The 15961-nt window shown below is 36.8% G+C and overlaps 1 protein-coding gene across 2 annotated transcripts in view; it reads left to right on the forward strand.

The window, feature by feature from the left end:
* LOC139968081 (G protein-coupled receptor kinase 5-like) overlaps positions 1-14453 on the forward strand; it is a 103326-nt gene extending 88873 nt beyond the window's left edge. For both annotated transcript variants that reach the window (XM_071972430.1, XM_071972429.1), the window contains exons 14-16: positions 1571-1708; positions 2998-3126; positions 13076-14453. In XM_071972430.1, coding sequence (XP_071828531.1) covers positions 1571-1708; positions 2998-3126; positions 13076-13099 — 291 coding nt within the window. In that variant the 3' untranslated portion in view covers positions 13100-14453. The remainder of the gene's footprint in view (positions 1-1570; positions 1709-2997; positions 3127-13075) is intronic.
* The last annotated feature ends 1508 nt before the right edge of the window (positions 14454-15961 follow it).

A 15961-nucleotide genomic window follows, 5' to 3' on the forward strand; every position in this document is an offset into this window, starting at 1 on the left:
CTGCAATTGTGTTTACATGGATCACTTTTTTGAGAGAGGATGAATTAAAAACTGTTTAAGGGTAGACAAACATGTTTATCAGTCTATCACCTGCTGTGACGTAAACGAACCGAACGATTTCGTTTTGTTTGCCTCTGTTTACTTGACGGGGAGATATTGATATTGATTATCATTCATTGATAACATCATTAAAGACATTGCTCAAACAGTTTAAAGTTTTACGAAGGAAGAAGAAGTCTAAATCTCTCGCACAGTAGGAGACAGGAAAAAGCAAACTGAGGTTGGGGGCGGAGGGGGGGCAGATTAAAAGATGGGAACCAGATAGGAATCATACTAAAGTAATATTTTGTTAATGGAATAAGTCGTTTCCAGGATAAGGTCATGGAAATTGCTCTCCATCCTGTAGTGTATAATTTCCTGCTCAATTTACCATTGTTCATTTAGCTATAGATATAAGAAAATCAAGCAAGGTAAATGTGCCTCTGTAGAAAATAAATCCATTTAATATGAAAGAGTTAAAAGAGTGATTATTAAGTGTAAAAAGGACACAAAATGGGGAAAGCAATCAAAATGTTATCATTAGGGTACAGAAGAGAATGGTAGTCGTCATGTATGTAAAAAGTTAGAGACCTAAAAGATGTTTGAATCCTAGCAGGATCTTCTTCAAATGCAAACTGAAGCAAAACAAAACAAGACTGACTTAGGAAACACATTTTAAGTAGACAATGGACAGACAAATAAATTGGACCATCCAACATTGAGTGAAAGTAAGATGGCACAAAGTGGAACAAAGAACTCAAAATGGGCATCAGGATGGAAATCACAACATGTGAGGGAGGATGGACAAGAGGTGTTAATATGTAGAAGAGAAAGAGGGGTGTGGAAGATGGGGTGGGAGAAAAGGAGGGACAGGAAGAATGGTAATTAAAATATATTTTATGCCTTTTTTTTTTATCAATTTATGACTTGAGTATTCTGGACCTACAAGTTCCAAAATTTCAGTTTTCACCGTTATTTCTTAGCTTTTAAAAGCATCACACTTGTTCATGTTGAAACAACTTAAAGGGGTTTATCATATAATACTGTGGCTTCTGTGATGTATGAAATATGGCATTCCCTGTGGATCAAGAAAAAAATTGCCATTTTTGTCCCCTCTCTTTTCATGGTCTATCTTATTATACTAAAATTAAACTATTATATTATAATCCATGAAGATTTTTTGATCTGACAAGATCTTGTTTGTACCTCCGGATCAGAAGACTGTCCTCAAAGTTCAACTGCTGTTTCTGTACTAAACGTTCAGTAAATCTTATATATACAGGCATGAGCTTTTTCCGCGAATTCGCGGAATATCCGTGATTTCTTTTCTACCTCGGGGACAAAAACTATTATCCTAACACACTGTAGCATATGCAAACTGGAGCCTATACCGCAATTTTTGCAAAATTCTGTGATTTTTTTATTACCCAGGCTCATCCCTGTTTATAGTCATATGTCTAATCTATAAACCAAACAGCATCAATTTTTTCTCTCCTCATTCCTCTTTCAATCTCCTCTGTTCTCTTTACAGCCAAGAGCAGTCTACTGCAAGGACGTGCTGGACATAGAACAGTTTTCTACGGTGAAAGGAGTGAACCTCGATCAAGATGACGACAAGTTCTACTCAAAATTCAATTCTGGAAGTGTTGCAATACCATGGCAGAATGAGGTAAAGGAAGAAAAAGACCAAGAAAATAAATCCATCTATAAAATAAATTTTGAATATTGAATATTTCCAAGTTTTTATTTCTAATGTCAGATCTGAAGGCTTAGTACAAGCTGATTGCTCTTCTTTCTTTTTGTTTATTTTCTTTTTTTTTCCCAATTAAACAAAAAATCATTCAGACCGTTCAGATGCAATTTTACTCTAGCTCGTTTTTTTTTTCAAATGCACCCCACGAAAGATTTCAGTTACGGCCTATATCAACTGTTTGACCCATAACTTTTTTCACTCATTGGTTGCGAGGACCCTCAAAGCCGTAGGTTTAAGCACCCTACCAGCATTTCCTGGGGGGCAAAAGTTGGCGTAAAAAACGTAGAAAAACAAAGAAATGTGACAAAATACTGAAGGAGACTTTAGTGACTATGACTATTTACAAGTTGAGATCGTGATTCTTTCCTGCCCTCTGCACCAATCAATGTTTTTCCACTCCGGCCGTCAAAAGAAAATTTCGTGAGGACCCCGGGTTCGATTTATGGAGGGAGGGCTTGGCTGAATGTGTGTGTAATTTGAAGTGCAATCAGCATTGCTAAGTTGAAGCCAGTTCTCATCGCAGGAAGTAATAATAAAATCATTACCAGATATGAAATTAATCTCATTTAAAAATTTACAAGCTCATTTGATTCATTTATAAAAATTTGCAAGTTTCCTCTCTGTGGTTGTATTCCTGATTGGTACTGACAAATTAGATTAGAAATTGCATGGACTGCTCTCGACTTGGCTAAATACGACTTGATTTATCGCACTCTCGCGCTCTCTCTCGCAATCTCTTTGTGACTGTTTAATTGTACGTTAGTGACAAATTATGTCACATATTGAATTAATCATCAACGGGGGCGCGTCTTCCTTTCTCTGTAGTGCCAGGTGATAATGATGTGTTAGAATTAGAATCTGCATAATATACTATGTAATCGATGTTGATTTTGTTGAGGCAATTAATTAGTTGTACATTACCACTAAAATGGAAGGGACAAATTAGATCAGAAAATTGGATGTGCTTGTTAGAACTGGCCGTTGATTTGTGGATGCAGTCAGTTATTAGCTATTGCTGTAATATGCTTATTTATATAGGGAGAATTCAAGATAATATAATTGAATGAGGATACCTAATTGTCTCTGATTTTACTCTATTTTCCTTTCAACAGTCTATGTTCATCTTAGACGTGCATTGTTTTCCTAATTGCATGTCGTTAACCGGTCGCCTTTGTGTAATGTTCTATATTTTGTTTCTGTTGTAGATGATTGAGACAGAAGTTTTCAAAGAGCTGAACACGTTTGGATTGAATGGCACCCCGTCACCAGATCTCATTCCGGAGTTACCCCCTCCTCCTCCAAAACAGAGTTTTTTCAAGAGATTGTTTAGCAAGGTAAGCTTCTTGTTTCAAGTGTGGAAGATCGTTTCATGGTTTTACCTCAGAATACTATCTGCCTAACATATTTACCACTAAACCGGAGAATTATCCCCACAATGGTATTTGTACTTGCTCTTCCACCAAATGAGATGTGTATATAGAAAGAGCCCACAAGGATTCCTTCCAGTACATTGGAGCCAGAGCCTGGAACAGTCTTCCACATGAAATACAAAACTCTCATTCTCTTAGTGTAATATTGTGTCGAGCCCGCTCCTCCGATAGTAAAACTATATCGGGACTCGCGATAGAAAGGTACTGGGATATCTTGATGCCGTATTTATGCTTCTTCAGGAGATGTCTCGAACGGGCGAAAACAATGACTTCACACAAAAACAAGTTGACGAGATAAGATTTGATTAATGATTCGTATAATTTCTTCTCTGTCGATTCTCTTACAAATAAAACTAAATTACAATGATTTGACTTGACTTGACTCCGTCAATTAAACAATTAGAAAGAGTGATGAAATGGTGACGAAGCAACGAACTGATCACGGAGCGCTGACGGAGTGACAAAACTTTCGACCCCCTTTTACTTTTAAACCTTACTTCCATAAAATCTCACTGCGCATAATCAGTAGGCAGCCAATGACCTGACCATCCTGTATTAACTTAACGATATAAAAATAAGTGCGCTGGCACTGATCTGCCCTGATTGGTTGGGAGTTTGGAAGTCCATCCCCTTTCTATGGAAACTTCCATACCACGTGAGAGAACCTTCTCGAATGTTCCACAGACATAATGGAATCTATTTTGGGAAAAGGCCCTGTACCAAGATTCAATAAGATAGTTAAAAACTTCTCGTGGGAAAACTGAATCCATGACCTAGATAAATACATAAGAGGCCTGTAAGGTGTCTCGATGGAGTTTTTCGGTAACATCAAAGAGATGGTATCACTATTTCATAACATCCCCCTCAATCTTTTAAAATTTTTGGATACTCCAAAATTTTAACATCATACTGCTTTAACTTATCATTATCTCAAGAAGGTAGAGTACTGTAAGCACATTCACTAATATTCATTGACTTCAATAAATGGTCTACATGTATCTCAAAGGTTAACATCTTGGTTACGAATTATTAAAATGATCATATGGTATATACATTGACACTATCTCCTTGAAATTGAAGTGTACTTCTTCAATATTGATGACATCATATGATGTAATCTTAAAAAAAAATATCATTAAGATATCTTAAAGTTACATGACACAGCAAAATATGCAGTATCTCTTACAAAATACATTTATGCATTTCATACATCAATAATACATTTATATCAAAAGTGAAATCATGCCGTGATTTGGGAGAGATCAGAGAATACTTGACTTAGTTATCTTTTAAACTGAACAGAACACCTTAGTGTTCCATAAAAAATTTCGTACATAAAAAAAAGAACCTTAAAATATTACAAACTCATTTACAAAGTACCTCCTCTTTAATGAAGGCAAAGTTTCAAAACTGCTTTGAAACCTTGTGAATCATATACATCCACTTCAAGAAAATCAAGAAAATGTGACTCGATAGCATGGTGGACCCTAGGTATGCACTCCGAATGATAGTCTAGTAAAGTACCAAAGTACTAGATATTCGATACCATAAAAGAGACCCCATAGACTATGACATCAACAAATCTTTCTTCAAATTTACATAATACTTAACATCTTGTCTTTTCAACTTCTTGATGAAATTTACTTTTGCATGAATATTTGAGGAAAAGAAAATATATACATAATTTCCTCAAAACATCTATACTCTCATTTGCTTCGATAACTGTTGCTGTAAGCAAAAGTTGCATATCTTCAATGCTGTCTCTGAATAGCCTTCAATATATAACATAAATGATGCAATGTAAATATCCTTAAAATATTTCTCAATATATGAAAACCCATGTTGCTAATATTCCTGATATGTTCTAATTGCCGGGTAAACGTTTGAACGAATTCATAAGGAGAAATAAGGTATACTCATTACACATTTGTTATAAAAAATGAAACTAGGGTGGTGGTTTTAACAATAAAGCTTATATTGTTACACCATACAGTACAATGACTTCCACTTAATAAGTATGCAGGTAATTGCCATGACGCATTCCATTCATACAATTGTGGGTAAAACACCTGTTCATCTGAACTTAAAGCAATATGCAGTTATACATTCTAACCATATAATGTTTGCAACATCCTGCCTGGACTGCCTGTAATGTTCAATCCCTTTTCATGGAGAAAATTCATTATTTCCTCTGTGTTGGAATATTTTCCTACATTCCACCAAAAATCATGACTCTTAAAGCCTGATGGAAAACATGGTGTCTGATAGGTGACCAAAACCTGTAATTCACCCAATTTGTATCGAGCACGTTGGACTTTCATGTCTCCTTGTGGAGCATTTGCAAAAACTTTCTTTTGCCTTAATATGCTATCTCTCATGGAAGGATATGGAATTGCTAATCCTTCATTATGTGCTCTATTCTCTAAAAAGGATGCAACATTCATTGGCTTAGTGGTCATAAGACACATGATGTGATCTGAAGTTACCCCTGGCAAAATGTTACCAAACTCATCATGAAACTCAATATGTGCATCTTGCATGACATTAACATTTTCTGCGTTAGAAGTGTTACTACTCAAAACATTTCGCATTCGTGCAACCTTTTCACTTGATGAACCCTTCGTTTTCAAGACCTGACGCAATTTCTGAATGTTGGTGATATTCTTAGTTTCAGAAGATGCTCTTACAAAACATGGTTTAAGCCTGTTATAATTGAATACATCACTAAGAATTTCTCCTTTGAGAGTGGCCAACAAATAATGAGTCCTATCCAAAACTTGATGGATCACTAGTGGTCCACACCATTCTGCAGCAATTTTGCGAGAGTTCGCAGTCAAGGAAGAAGACGTTGGCTTATACAGATACACTAACTGACCCGTTGAATAAATTGCACCTTTGTCCAGTTTTGCACTTATCTTAACATTTTGAGCATCTTGTTGCTTCTTTTGTAAGACTAACATTACCCTTGACAAATGATCAAATCGTTTCTTTAACAATGCAGCATATTCTCCATGAGATTGTGATAATCCTGCCATTGGATTGAACGATAAATTTGTAAGATTTGGCGGCTTACGTCCAAATGCAAGTTCAAATGGGCTATAGCTACCTAACTGAGGAGAGGAAAATGTGTTATATGCATAGGCTGATGTTGGGACAAATCGTACCCAATCCGTACCAAACTGATTTAAGTTCACTTTTAGGAAATTTGAAAGAGTCTGAATGTGTCTTTCAACCTGTAAACTTCCATGATTGCTTACACTGATGAACTTTTGTTCAATGCCTAAAGCTTTACTTAAGAGCTCCACTAATTTTCCTGTAAGAGAAGCTGCCGCATCACTTATGATACAAGACGGTGGACCAAAAGTCGTGACTACCCTCTGCAATAATGCTTCACATATTGTTTCAGCATCAAGAGTCTTAAGAGAAACACATACAACAAATCTAGTGATCTCATCACAAACAACCATCAAATGTTTAAATCCTGTAGCCGTTATGGGCATAGTCTTGAAATCCAGACTAAGTCTGTCAAAAGGACGATAAGAATCAGGAATGCGAGCATGATATTGTCTCAATTTGTCCGGTTTCTTACGGAATTCTTGACAACGGAGACATGCCTGAATATAATTACTGATGCGTTGAAACATATTGCGCAGATAGAAATGCTGTCTAATGGTCAAATATGTACGCATTACACCCTGATGATTACTTAACAAGTCATCATGATATCGAGATATTATCTGTTCTACCATAGTCTCAGGTACGACTAACTGAAGAGTCATCTTAGCATCATTAGTCTCATGCAAAAATATCCTGAATAACAAACTATTACATAACAAATAATCCTCTGCTTGAGAACGAACAGTTCTAGCATGCTTAACATTACTTGGAATAATGTCATGTGCAAGAAAATCATAAATTGGTTTGTAGTAAGGACAAGTTTGTTGTTGAATTTGCAACTCTTTTACATCAAATGGCAGATCATAGTTTTTGATCAGCTTTCCTTGAATTGCCTTCATGACTTTATTCAATTCCTTTTGTTTTGGAATGTGCCCTGTAACCAAATGATCAATGTTTGTTATTACTGGCTTCGGCTGAGCAAATAATTCTGGAGGTGGTTCTCTGATTACCTCTGGCACTCTATGTCTACTCTGATCCACTAATCTTGGCTCTGTAGGTTGAGAAACACTTGTAAAATTTGGCACAACTAATATGTCAGGACGATATGAAGGTCCATTTTCACTCGGCATAGTAACAATAGGCCTTTGAATATATGTTTCTCTCTTATCAGTAGAAATTACTGGTGTAGTCCTCTTTTGTGACTCAGATTGTGGTCTCTGTGTAACATGATCATTAGAATGTGTTGCCTTAGGAACGGATGTCCCTTTAACTCTATTTGTTGATTCTTTGGCTGGGGAATCCTGCTTTGACTCCTTAGTGACTTTATTCGGAAATAAATCTGGAACTTTGACTCCCATTGACCTTGCCTTTGACCTTGTCATGATTGGATTAAATGTCTCCTTAGGTGGAGTTGAAAAATCCTCATAAGAACTGACCTCTTGAGCAACCTGATCTATTTCAGAGTGAAATTCCTGTGGTGCTCTAGACAAATAATCTGCCAAAACCAATTCTGAGCCTTTCTTGTAACCAACCTGAAATGTATATTCTGACAATTTGAACAGAAGTTTACGTAAGCGTGAAGTTGCTGGTTCTTGTTTTGACTTAAACAATTCAACAATGGCTGAGTGATCAACATATGCCTCAAATTCTACATTTTGCAATAAATGTTTGAATGCTGTCACATTAATAAATAGACCCATCATTTCTAATTCAGTTACACTATACCTCTGACATGCTGGTGGTAATATCTTAGAGTAATATGCAATAATATTCTCTTTGCCATTAACTCTTTGTGTCAGGTATGATCCTGTTGCTACTCGTGATGTGTCGCTATATAATTCAAAACGACCATATTTCTGTGGCATATGCAATATAGGTGGATTACACAACAACTCTTTAATACTTAGAAATGCACACTGATGTTCCTCTGTCCATTTAAATACCTTTCTCTTACGACTCAAATGATGTAATGGTCTCAATAGTGCTTGAATATTTGGGAAAAATGAAGCCACATAATTAACTGCACCTACGAATCGTCTTACTGACTTAACATTGTGTGGTTTCGGTGTGTTCCTGATTGCTGCACATCTGTCATGCAAAGGTTGGATACAAGCCTCACCTTCTGGGGTTATTGAGAGCAAATGTCCCATATATCGGACTGAATTTTGGAAAATGCTACACTTTTTCGGAGAGATTTTCAGTCCGTTGTCCATTAAAACCTTAAAAATTGCCTGTAGGTGTTGTTTGTGAGATTGTTTGTCTGCACTGTACACAATAATATCGTCATGATGAGCAATACAGAACTTATTTGAATTTGGGATCGTTGCCAAAATATCATTAATTTGCGACTGAAAGATCGCTGGAGATAAATTCAATCCCTGTGGTAAGCGTTTATAATAATAATGCTTTCCTCCATGAAATGATGCAATACCTGTATATTGTTGTGCATGAACACTAAGTGGCAGACAGAAGAATGCAGACTTTAAATCAAGAACACCCAAAATTTTGGCTCCAGAGTACCCTATGGTACGGATAGTCTCATTCAGTAATGGAAATGGGTGATTGAGACGTTTTATTCTACTGTTCAAGTAGCGAAAATCTGTGACAACCCTTTTGTCTTTTGTTCCCTTCTTTGGAATGAGGAAAACCGGTGAGGTATAAGACTGATGTCCTACCGCTAAGATTCCTAATCGCACTAATTTGTCAAGCTCACTGGCGACAATGACTTTGTCCTCATCTGAAAGTCTATAGGGACGTATGTAAAATGGCTCATCATTAGTAAGAGTAATATCAGCCTCATAATTTGGACAGTGAGATAATTCACCATAAAGAGAAAATGCATCTCTATGTGAGTCTAGAAATTCATAAATGCTTTCTGTTTCTGAAGCATTCAGAATACTTTCTTCCAAATTAATGTTGTCTCTCATGATTTCCTGTTCGGATTTGGAAACCAGGGGATCATCGGCTGCCAAATGTGGATATCGATGTAAATTATATCGTGTAATTGCATCACGATTCTCTTTAGAGTTTGAATTGGTTCGAAAAAGAGACGGTTTTTCGACGTCTCTCATGACATTTAGAAAATCTAGAGATTCAGTAGGTATGTCTTCTGTGACCGTAATGATATCTGCTAAATCTAAATGAGCCACTGTGCGAGAAGGATGCAGACAAAATTTCTGATTACCCATGTTCCTTAGTAGAATCTTTGTTCTACCTTTATGCATTTTCACTAACATTCGTGAAGGACACATACGAGATATCAGAGGAAACGGTTTAATAACCATATCTGCATTTCGTGCATATAGTGGAAGACGTCCCTGTACAGTAATGTATCTTTGCTGACCTGGGTAAATAACAAATCTCTGCACTGGCCTAAGGAAGACTTTGGCTTGTTTTATTCTAAAACAGTTTGTGGTAAAGTCCAAAGATCCATTCAATTCCTTCAGAGTCTGACTACCTAATATTAAGTCAATACCTGTCAGGTTTGCAGCAATTAAAGCAGAAAGCTGAAATTCATGACCCTGAATTTTGACCTGAAATGTTATCGTGCTATACGCATGAATAAACTGACCATTACCCAACTTTAGGTTTACTACATCAACTGAGACTGGTTGTATAGAGGATAAATACTTTGAATTTTGCACTGTAGAAGAAGAAATGATAGAGCGTGTCGCTCCACTATCAAACAACAATGAAATTCCTTTACCATCATGTAAAGTACCTCTTACAAAATTACGTGTGTCCAGTTGAATATCCACATTACGGTCGTTCCCTGTATATCTAGAACTAGGAATATTACTATTCTTCCAAATATTATTTGCTTTACGTTTCGATCTTCCTTTACTTGGTACTTTGTCTGGAGTCACTGTATGATGAGTGCAATCATAAGTGCTCCCTACTGAAAATTCTGTGTTGGTACTTTCTTTACATTAGCCTCCATTTCATGGCTTAGGCGAATTTGACAATATTGTGCAAAATGACCTCGATTTTGGCAGTAATAACATGTGATTGAAGGATTTAAATATGGTAACCTTCTCCTGTTATTATTCTGACCTGTCCTAGGACCACGAGAATCACGAGAACTATATCTTTGCCTCATGTCTTTTGGATTGTCTTGTGATTCTGACCTACGTGACTGATCAAACTTGGTCTCTAATTCCTGTTCACTGACGGACATTATGCCGCATACAATCCTAGGCTAGTTACGAGTATACAACACGAGCCTATACTAATTTCAACACACTATCGACCGCAATACAAATAACAAATATGCAATACATGGACACGATTAAAATAACTTATCGTTACACTCTGATCTCAAATAGGGGTTGGGATACAAATTGGCATGATTTCACTCACCCTTAAGTTTAACTAAGAACTGGTAGTGGAACTGCAAACGATGATTGAAGTCCCTCGGTTAGCAGTAGTAGTAGTAGTACTAGTAGCAGCAGGTAGTAGCAGTTGCAGGTGGGCCTACTTCTCGTATGGTGCAGATTCGTTCGCCGTTAACATCGGGTCGAGTCTAGGCTTAGATCGCGAAAATGTTCAGTTCCGATGTTTAGAGCTGTAGTATTCTACGTACTAGTTGCGCGAATGTTCAAACGCGAACTGCATGCTGGGTTGATCAACGTTAGTGTACAGATCAGTGGTTCCGGCATCCGTTGTACAGACTTAGGCTAGTATAGGCTGACTTCCCTCGTAGAGTGTGTAGGTTAGGCTAGGTCGTGAACATACGTTGTGTTCCTCGTTAGGTCTTCGGGCCAAAAAAATCTCCTGTTCGTTATTGAACGTAACGAACGAAAGTTGTGAAAAGTTCCGTTCCGTTTTGTTCCTGAAGAAAGCAACCGATCTCCACCATGTAATATTGTGTCGAGCCCGCTCCTCCGATAGTAAAACTATATCGGGACTCGCGATAGAAAGTTACTGGGATATCTTGATGCCGTATTTATGCTTCTTCAGGAGATGTCTCGAACGGGCGAAAACAATGACTTCACACAAAAACAAGTTGACGAGATAAGATTTGATTAATGATTCGTATAATTTCTTCTCTGTCGATTCTCTTACAAATAAAACTAAATTACAATGATTTGACTTGACTTGACTCCGTCAATTAAACAATTAGAAAGAGTGATGAAATGGTGACGAAGCAACGAACTGATCACGGAGCGCTGACGGAGTGACAAAACTTTCGACCCCCTTTTACTTTTAAACCTTACTTCCATAAAATCTCACTGCGCATAATCAGTAGGCAGCCAATGACCTGACCATCCTGTATTAACTTAACGATATAAAAATAAGTGCGCTGGCACTGATCTGCCCTGATTGGTTGGGAGTTTGGAAGTCCATCCCCTTTCTATGGAAACTTCCATACCACGTGAGAGAACCTTCTCGAATGTTCCACAGACATAATGGAATCTATTTTGGGAAAAGGCCCTGTACCAAGATTCAATAAGATAGTTAAAAACTTCTCGTGGGAAAACTGAATCCATGACCTAGATAAATACATAAGAGGCCTGTAAGGTGTCTCGATGGAGTTTTTCGGTAACATCAAAGAGATGGTATCACTATTTCATAACATTAGATGTGTCAAAACTAAAGTGTGTAATTTCATACTTTAAAATATGCGTCAATTCCCTTAATTCTTTTTTGTTTTTCTGGTGCAATCTTCAATTTTACCATGTGTTACAGTTTTCTTTTACATTCTTTGAATGTTTTATTGGCTTTCTGAATTTTTTTTAACTGCTTATTGATGCTATACTTCTGTTTGTACCTGTACTTTTTCAAGTTTTGTATTTCTGTTCTTTGTAAATTTTATATTTTAGCTCCAGTGAAAAACAATCCTTTGAGATTGACTTGGATTCTAGATAAACTTGAAACTTGGTTTCCAATCAGTCTGAAGATTTGGGTAAACCCTGGAAAAGTAGGGAAATAATTAACCATCTTTTCCGGTTCTTGAAAGTCCTTGAATTTTGAAGATAACTCTTTTGAGAAGAATCCTTATTTGAACACTTCTTACTTTCATAACTTAATTATTTTGTAGGCTTTGTAGAAAGTGGTGGTAAAATGTGTTTGGTCTTGAAAAAGTCTGGAAATTGATTTGTTGAAATGCATGGGAACCTTGTTCATGAAGCTGCTCCTTGCATTCTAAAGCACTCTTAGTTTTCAAAGCCAAGTGGGAGGGGATGGAGGAGGTGGAGGGGCTAGGATGCAAGGTGGGAATTGAAGGGAGGACCCAAAAAGTTCTCAATCAAGTCTTGGGAGTCGCACCTGCAAAAAGAAAGGGAATAATATAGAGTTTGAATCGTGCATAGCAATTTTCACATCAAACAATTTTCTTAGTTGTAAATTACTTAAAACACTATGGCTTTGTGTACAGACACTGCTGTACAATATTGACTTTGCCATGCAATTCGGTCTTGTTTGCATTAGCAATGGGATAATGGATAAAGTTATTCTCCAGTAAAGCTGCTACCTCAGCATGTGAAGGGATACTGTGTTCACTCTCTGTACCATGCAGTTGTTACCGTGCAGTTGTACCATTTTGGGCGAGAAAACAAAATGGTGGCGGCAGCCATTTGAAACTGTGCGCATTTTGTTCCTGGAATGATAACAAGTATTTCTACAAGTTAAGTAGCTTGCTGTTGCCTCATATGTATGATATCACTGATGCTTTTAAACTTGATCCGAGGTTTAGCCAACGTATCAAACATCATTTCTCTTTCTCCTATCGTGACAGAGTGACAGCGACAACAGTCGATGATGAGAATGGGGCGAGGGCTGGCTCTCTCACTCCAGCGTCAGGTCAAGGAAGGTTCTACACCATCACATCAGGGCAACCCAAGAAAAAGTTGCCCCCCCCCACCACCCACTCACCACGGTGGTTCCTATCTCAATCCTGTTAACACTCATCCAGACATCCAGTAGCAAAGTCTGGTGTTCGTACATTTGCACTTCCCTTTGCTTTGCCCCACAACCTTCATAACCACCTCATCCCCCCCCCCCAACCCCTTTATCTGAACCTTATCTTTGTCTTGTGGCAAGTCCAAGTCGCAGCAAAATGCTGCAGTTTTTTAATGGCACAGCAGACAACTCCAGAAGAAAACCAAGTCATAAAGTTATAAAGACTTTTTTCGAGATCCAGTTGGAAGAAAGCTGCGTATCCTGAATTTACTAGACGACGCCGTAAAATTAAAGTTTGTAAACCTTACTGGTGTTTTCACGATACAGTACTCTTGATGATGTTGGTTCTTTTACTCATTCATTAAATTGTTTCATTATCTATTTCTTTTTTAAGATAAAAAGTTTTTTTGAGTTCAAATTAATCTTAAAAGTATTAAATCTTGGCTGCCATTTTGTAAGGACAGTGGAGCTGTTTTTTTATCTGACAATCCATCTGTCTTTAAAGAAATAATCTAGATGTGGTATTAAGGTGATTGTCTTAAAGACAAGGACTTGAAGATGATGTCCCTTTCGACAATTCAGACAACAGCCAAAGAATGATTTGTTTATTCGTATTTGAAATCTTCAGGTCCATCTGAACAGATATTCATATTCTCTTTACTATCATTAAATATCTCTCTTTTAGTGTGTGTGTGGGGGGGGGGGGGGAGGGGAGGCAACATCAGTATTTGATCTGATAAAATGATTTTAAGGTGATTTGCACAACACATTTGCCCTAGGTTGGTGTCATTTTCAAAATAACAAAAGAAAGATTTTTAATCTTGCCACGCTTACAAAGAGCATAGTAAAAAGGAAATTGAGGTAGACTAAAGTTTACAAAGTAAGATTTTCAATCTTGCCATGCTTACAAAGAGCATAGTAAAACGAAATTGAGGTAGGCTTCAATTTACAAAGAAAGATTAACAATCTTGCCACGTTAAGAAAGAACAACTCCAATTTCTTTTTTTTTTGGTGTGTAAGGGAGTAAAACAATAATTGTGTCCATTGCTTTACAGTACATATCTGCAAAATTTTTATTTTATTTTTTCTTAATTTTTGTTGGTGGGGGGGGAGCTCAAGTATCATTTTTGAAGATGTTACATTGCATTTAGGTACTTTTCCATTAGATATTAAACAATGGCATTGTCTATTTTTTTTTTTTTTTTTTTTTTTTTTTTACAAGCACACAAAACTTTTAAGGAAAAAAAATTAGGAAAATTCTAAGAGAAAGAATGATTAATATTGGTGGGGTAGAAAGAAGGATGGTTCATTTGTTAAATTAAAAGAAAAGAATTGGCTTGTAAACCGATGCTAAATGAAAGGTATACGTATACCTAGATGGCAAAACAGAAACTTTAGCATCGATATTAAATTTTGAAAACATTTTTGCTTAGTTTAAGAACCATTTTATGATAGGTCAGTTTGAGAATCAAAAAAAAAATCGTTTTTCTCTCCTTTTCAATTGCCGAGATTTTAAGTAGTGGAAAGATTAGAAATATATGTTTTTTTCTTAAAGTCATACGTTAATCGAATGACGGATTTGCAATATTTAAAAAATAAAACTTTTTCCTGTCGCTTCATGAGGTCATTCCAAATCTTCTCAGAGCTCAATGAATCTTATAGAACAAGAAAATCAAATCAAAGTGGTACTGTCCTCAAAGGACCCATCTCAAACCTCTGCATCTCGATATAAACGAAATCTGTATATTTAGACCATTTTTTCCTTCACATCAGTATTCTAGCGTGTAATTATTGAAAACTTTGAATGTGTTTTTTTTTTCCTTCTCATTTTCCCCCCCTCCCGTCTCGTGTCCGACATCTCTCGTTTATAACCAAGTTTTTGTGGTATTTTCCGGGGGAGGGGGGGGCATTGGGTCTTTCCTGTCTTGTTGCAGTGAAGGGATTTTGATTTTTCTTGAGGAAATAATTAATCCAGTTCTGATGTACTAGTATTTTGTTAGGGTTTTCTGGGAAAGAATTTTTTTGTTTCAAGTTGATCCAATTTGGAAGAAATGAGAGAGACTTGTATTGGAAAAGGCAAGGGATTCACGGAAATAGCCGTTTAGTTCCGTTTGGTTGCCTGCTCCTTGCAAACAGAGTCCTTTTTCACTTACCGATAAAAAGAAAAACACACCATTGGATTTGATTATCTGTACAGTAGTTTAAATATTCAACTTGTATGTGAATTTATTTCTGTTCAGAGAGGGAGCCTCATTAATAAAGACAACTTTTGGCATGAGATAGTGGGGGGGGGGGGGGGTGGGGGGAAGCAATCAACACTTTGACTTTCAAATGGTCCAACTGAAGTTTTTGTATGCATCTCATCTAACATTTATGAACCACACCACACCATCTGTATAATAAGATAATTTTGATAGAAGTTGGATGTTTTTGACTCATGGAAAGGTAAAATCTCCTTTGCACGTTGACCTTACTCCCTTAAAAGCAGTCACTCATATAAACTTCTAAATATTGGAGCAACCACTGATAGTATCAAACCTCTGTCTAAATTGTTTGGGTTTTTTTTTCCTTGTTAACTTGCGATCTGTTGCAGCGTCTATAATCTATTAAAGTGTAAAGCTTGTATCAGTAGATAAACTTGAATGTGTCAGAAAACATGTATAGGGTTAGGATGTCTGCACCAACACGGAAACTACTTTTAAGTAACTTTTTAGCTTGAAGA

Source organism: Apostichopus japonicus, chromosome 5, assembly GCF_037975245.1.
Source record: "Apostichopus japonicus isolate 1M-3 chromosome 5, ASM3797524v1, whole genome shotgun sequence".
Lineage (NCBI taxonomy): Eukaryota > Metazoa > Echinodermata > Holothuroidea > Aspidochirotida > Stichopodidae > Apostichopus > Apostichopus japonicus.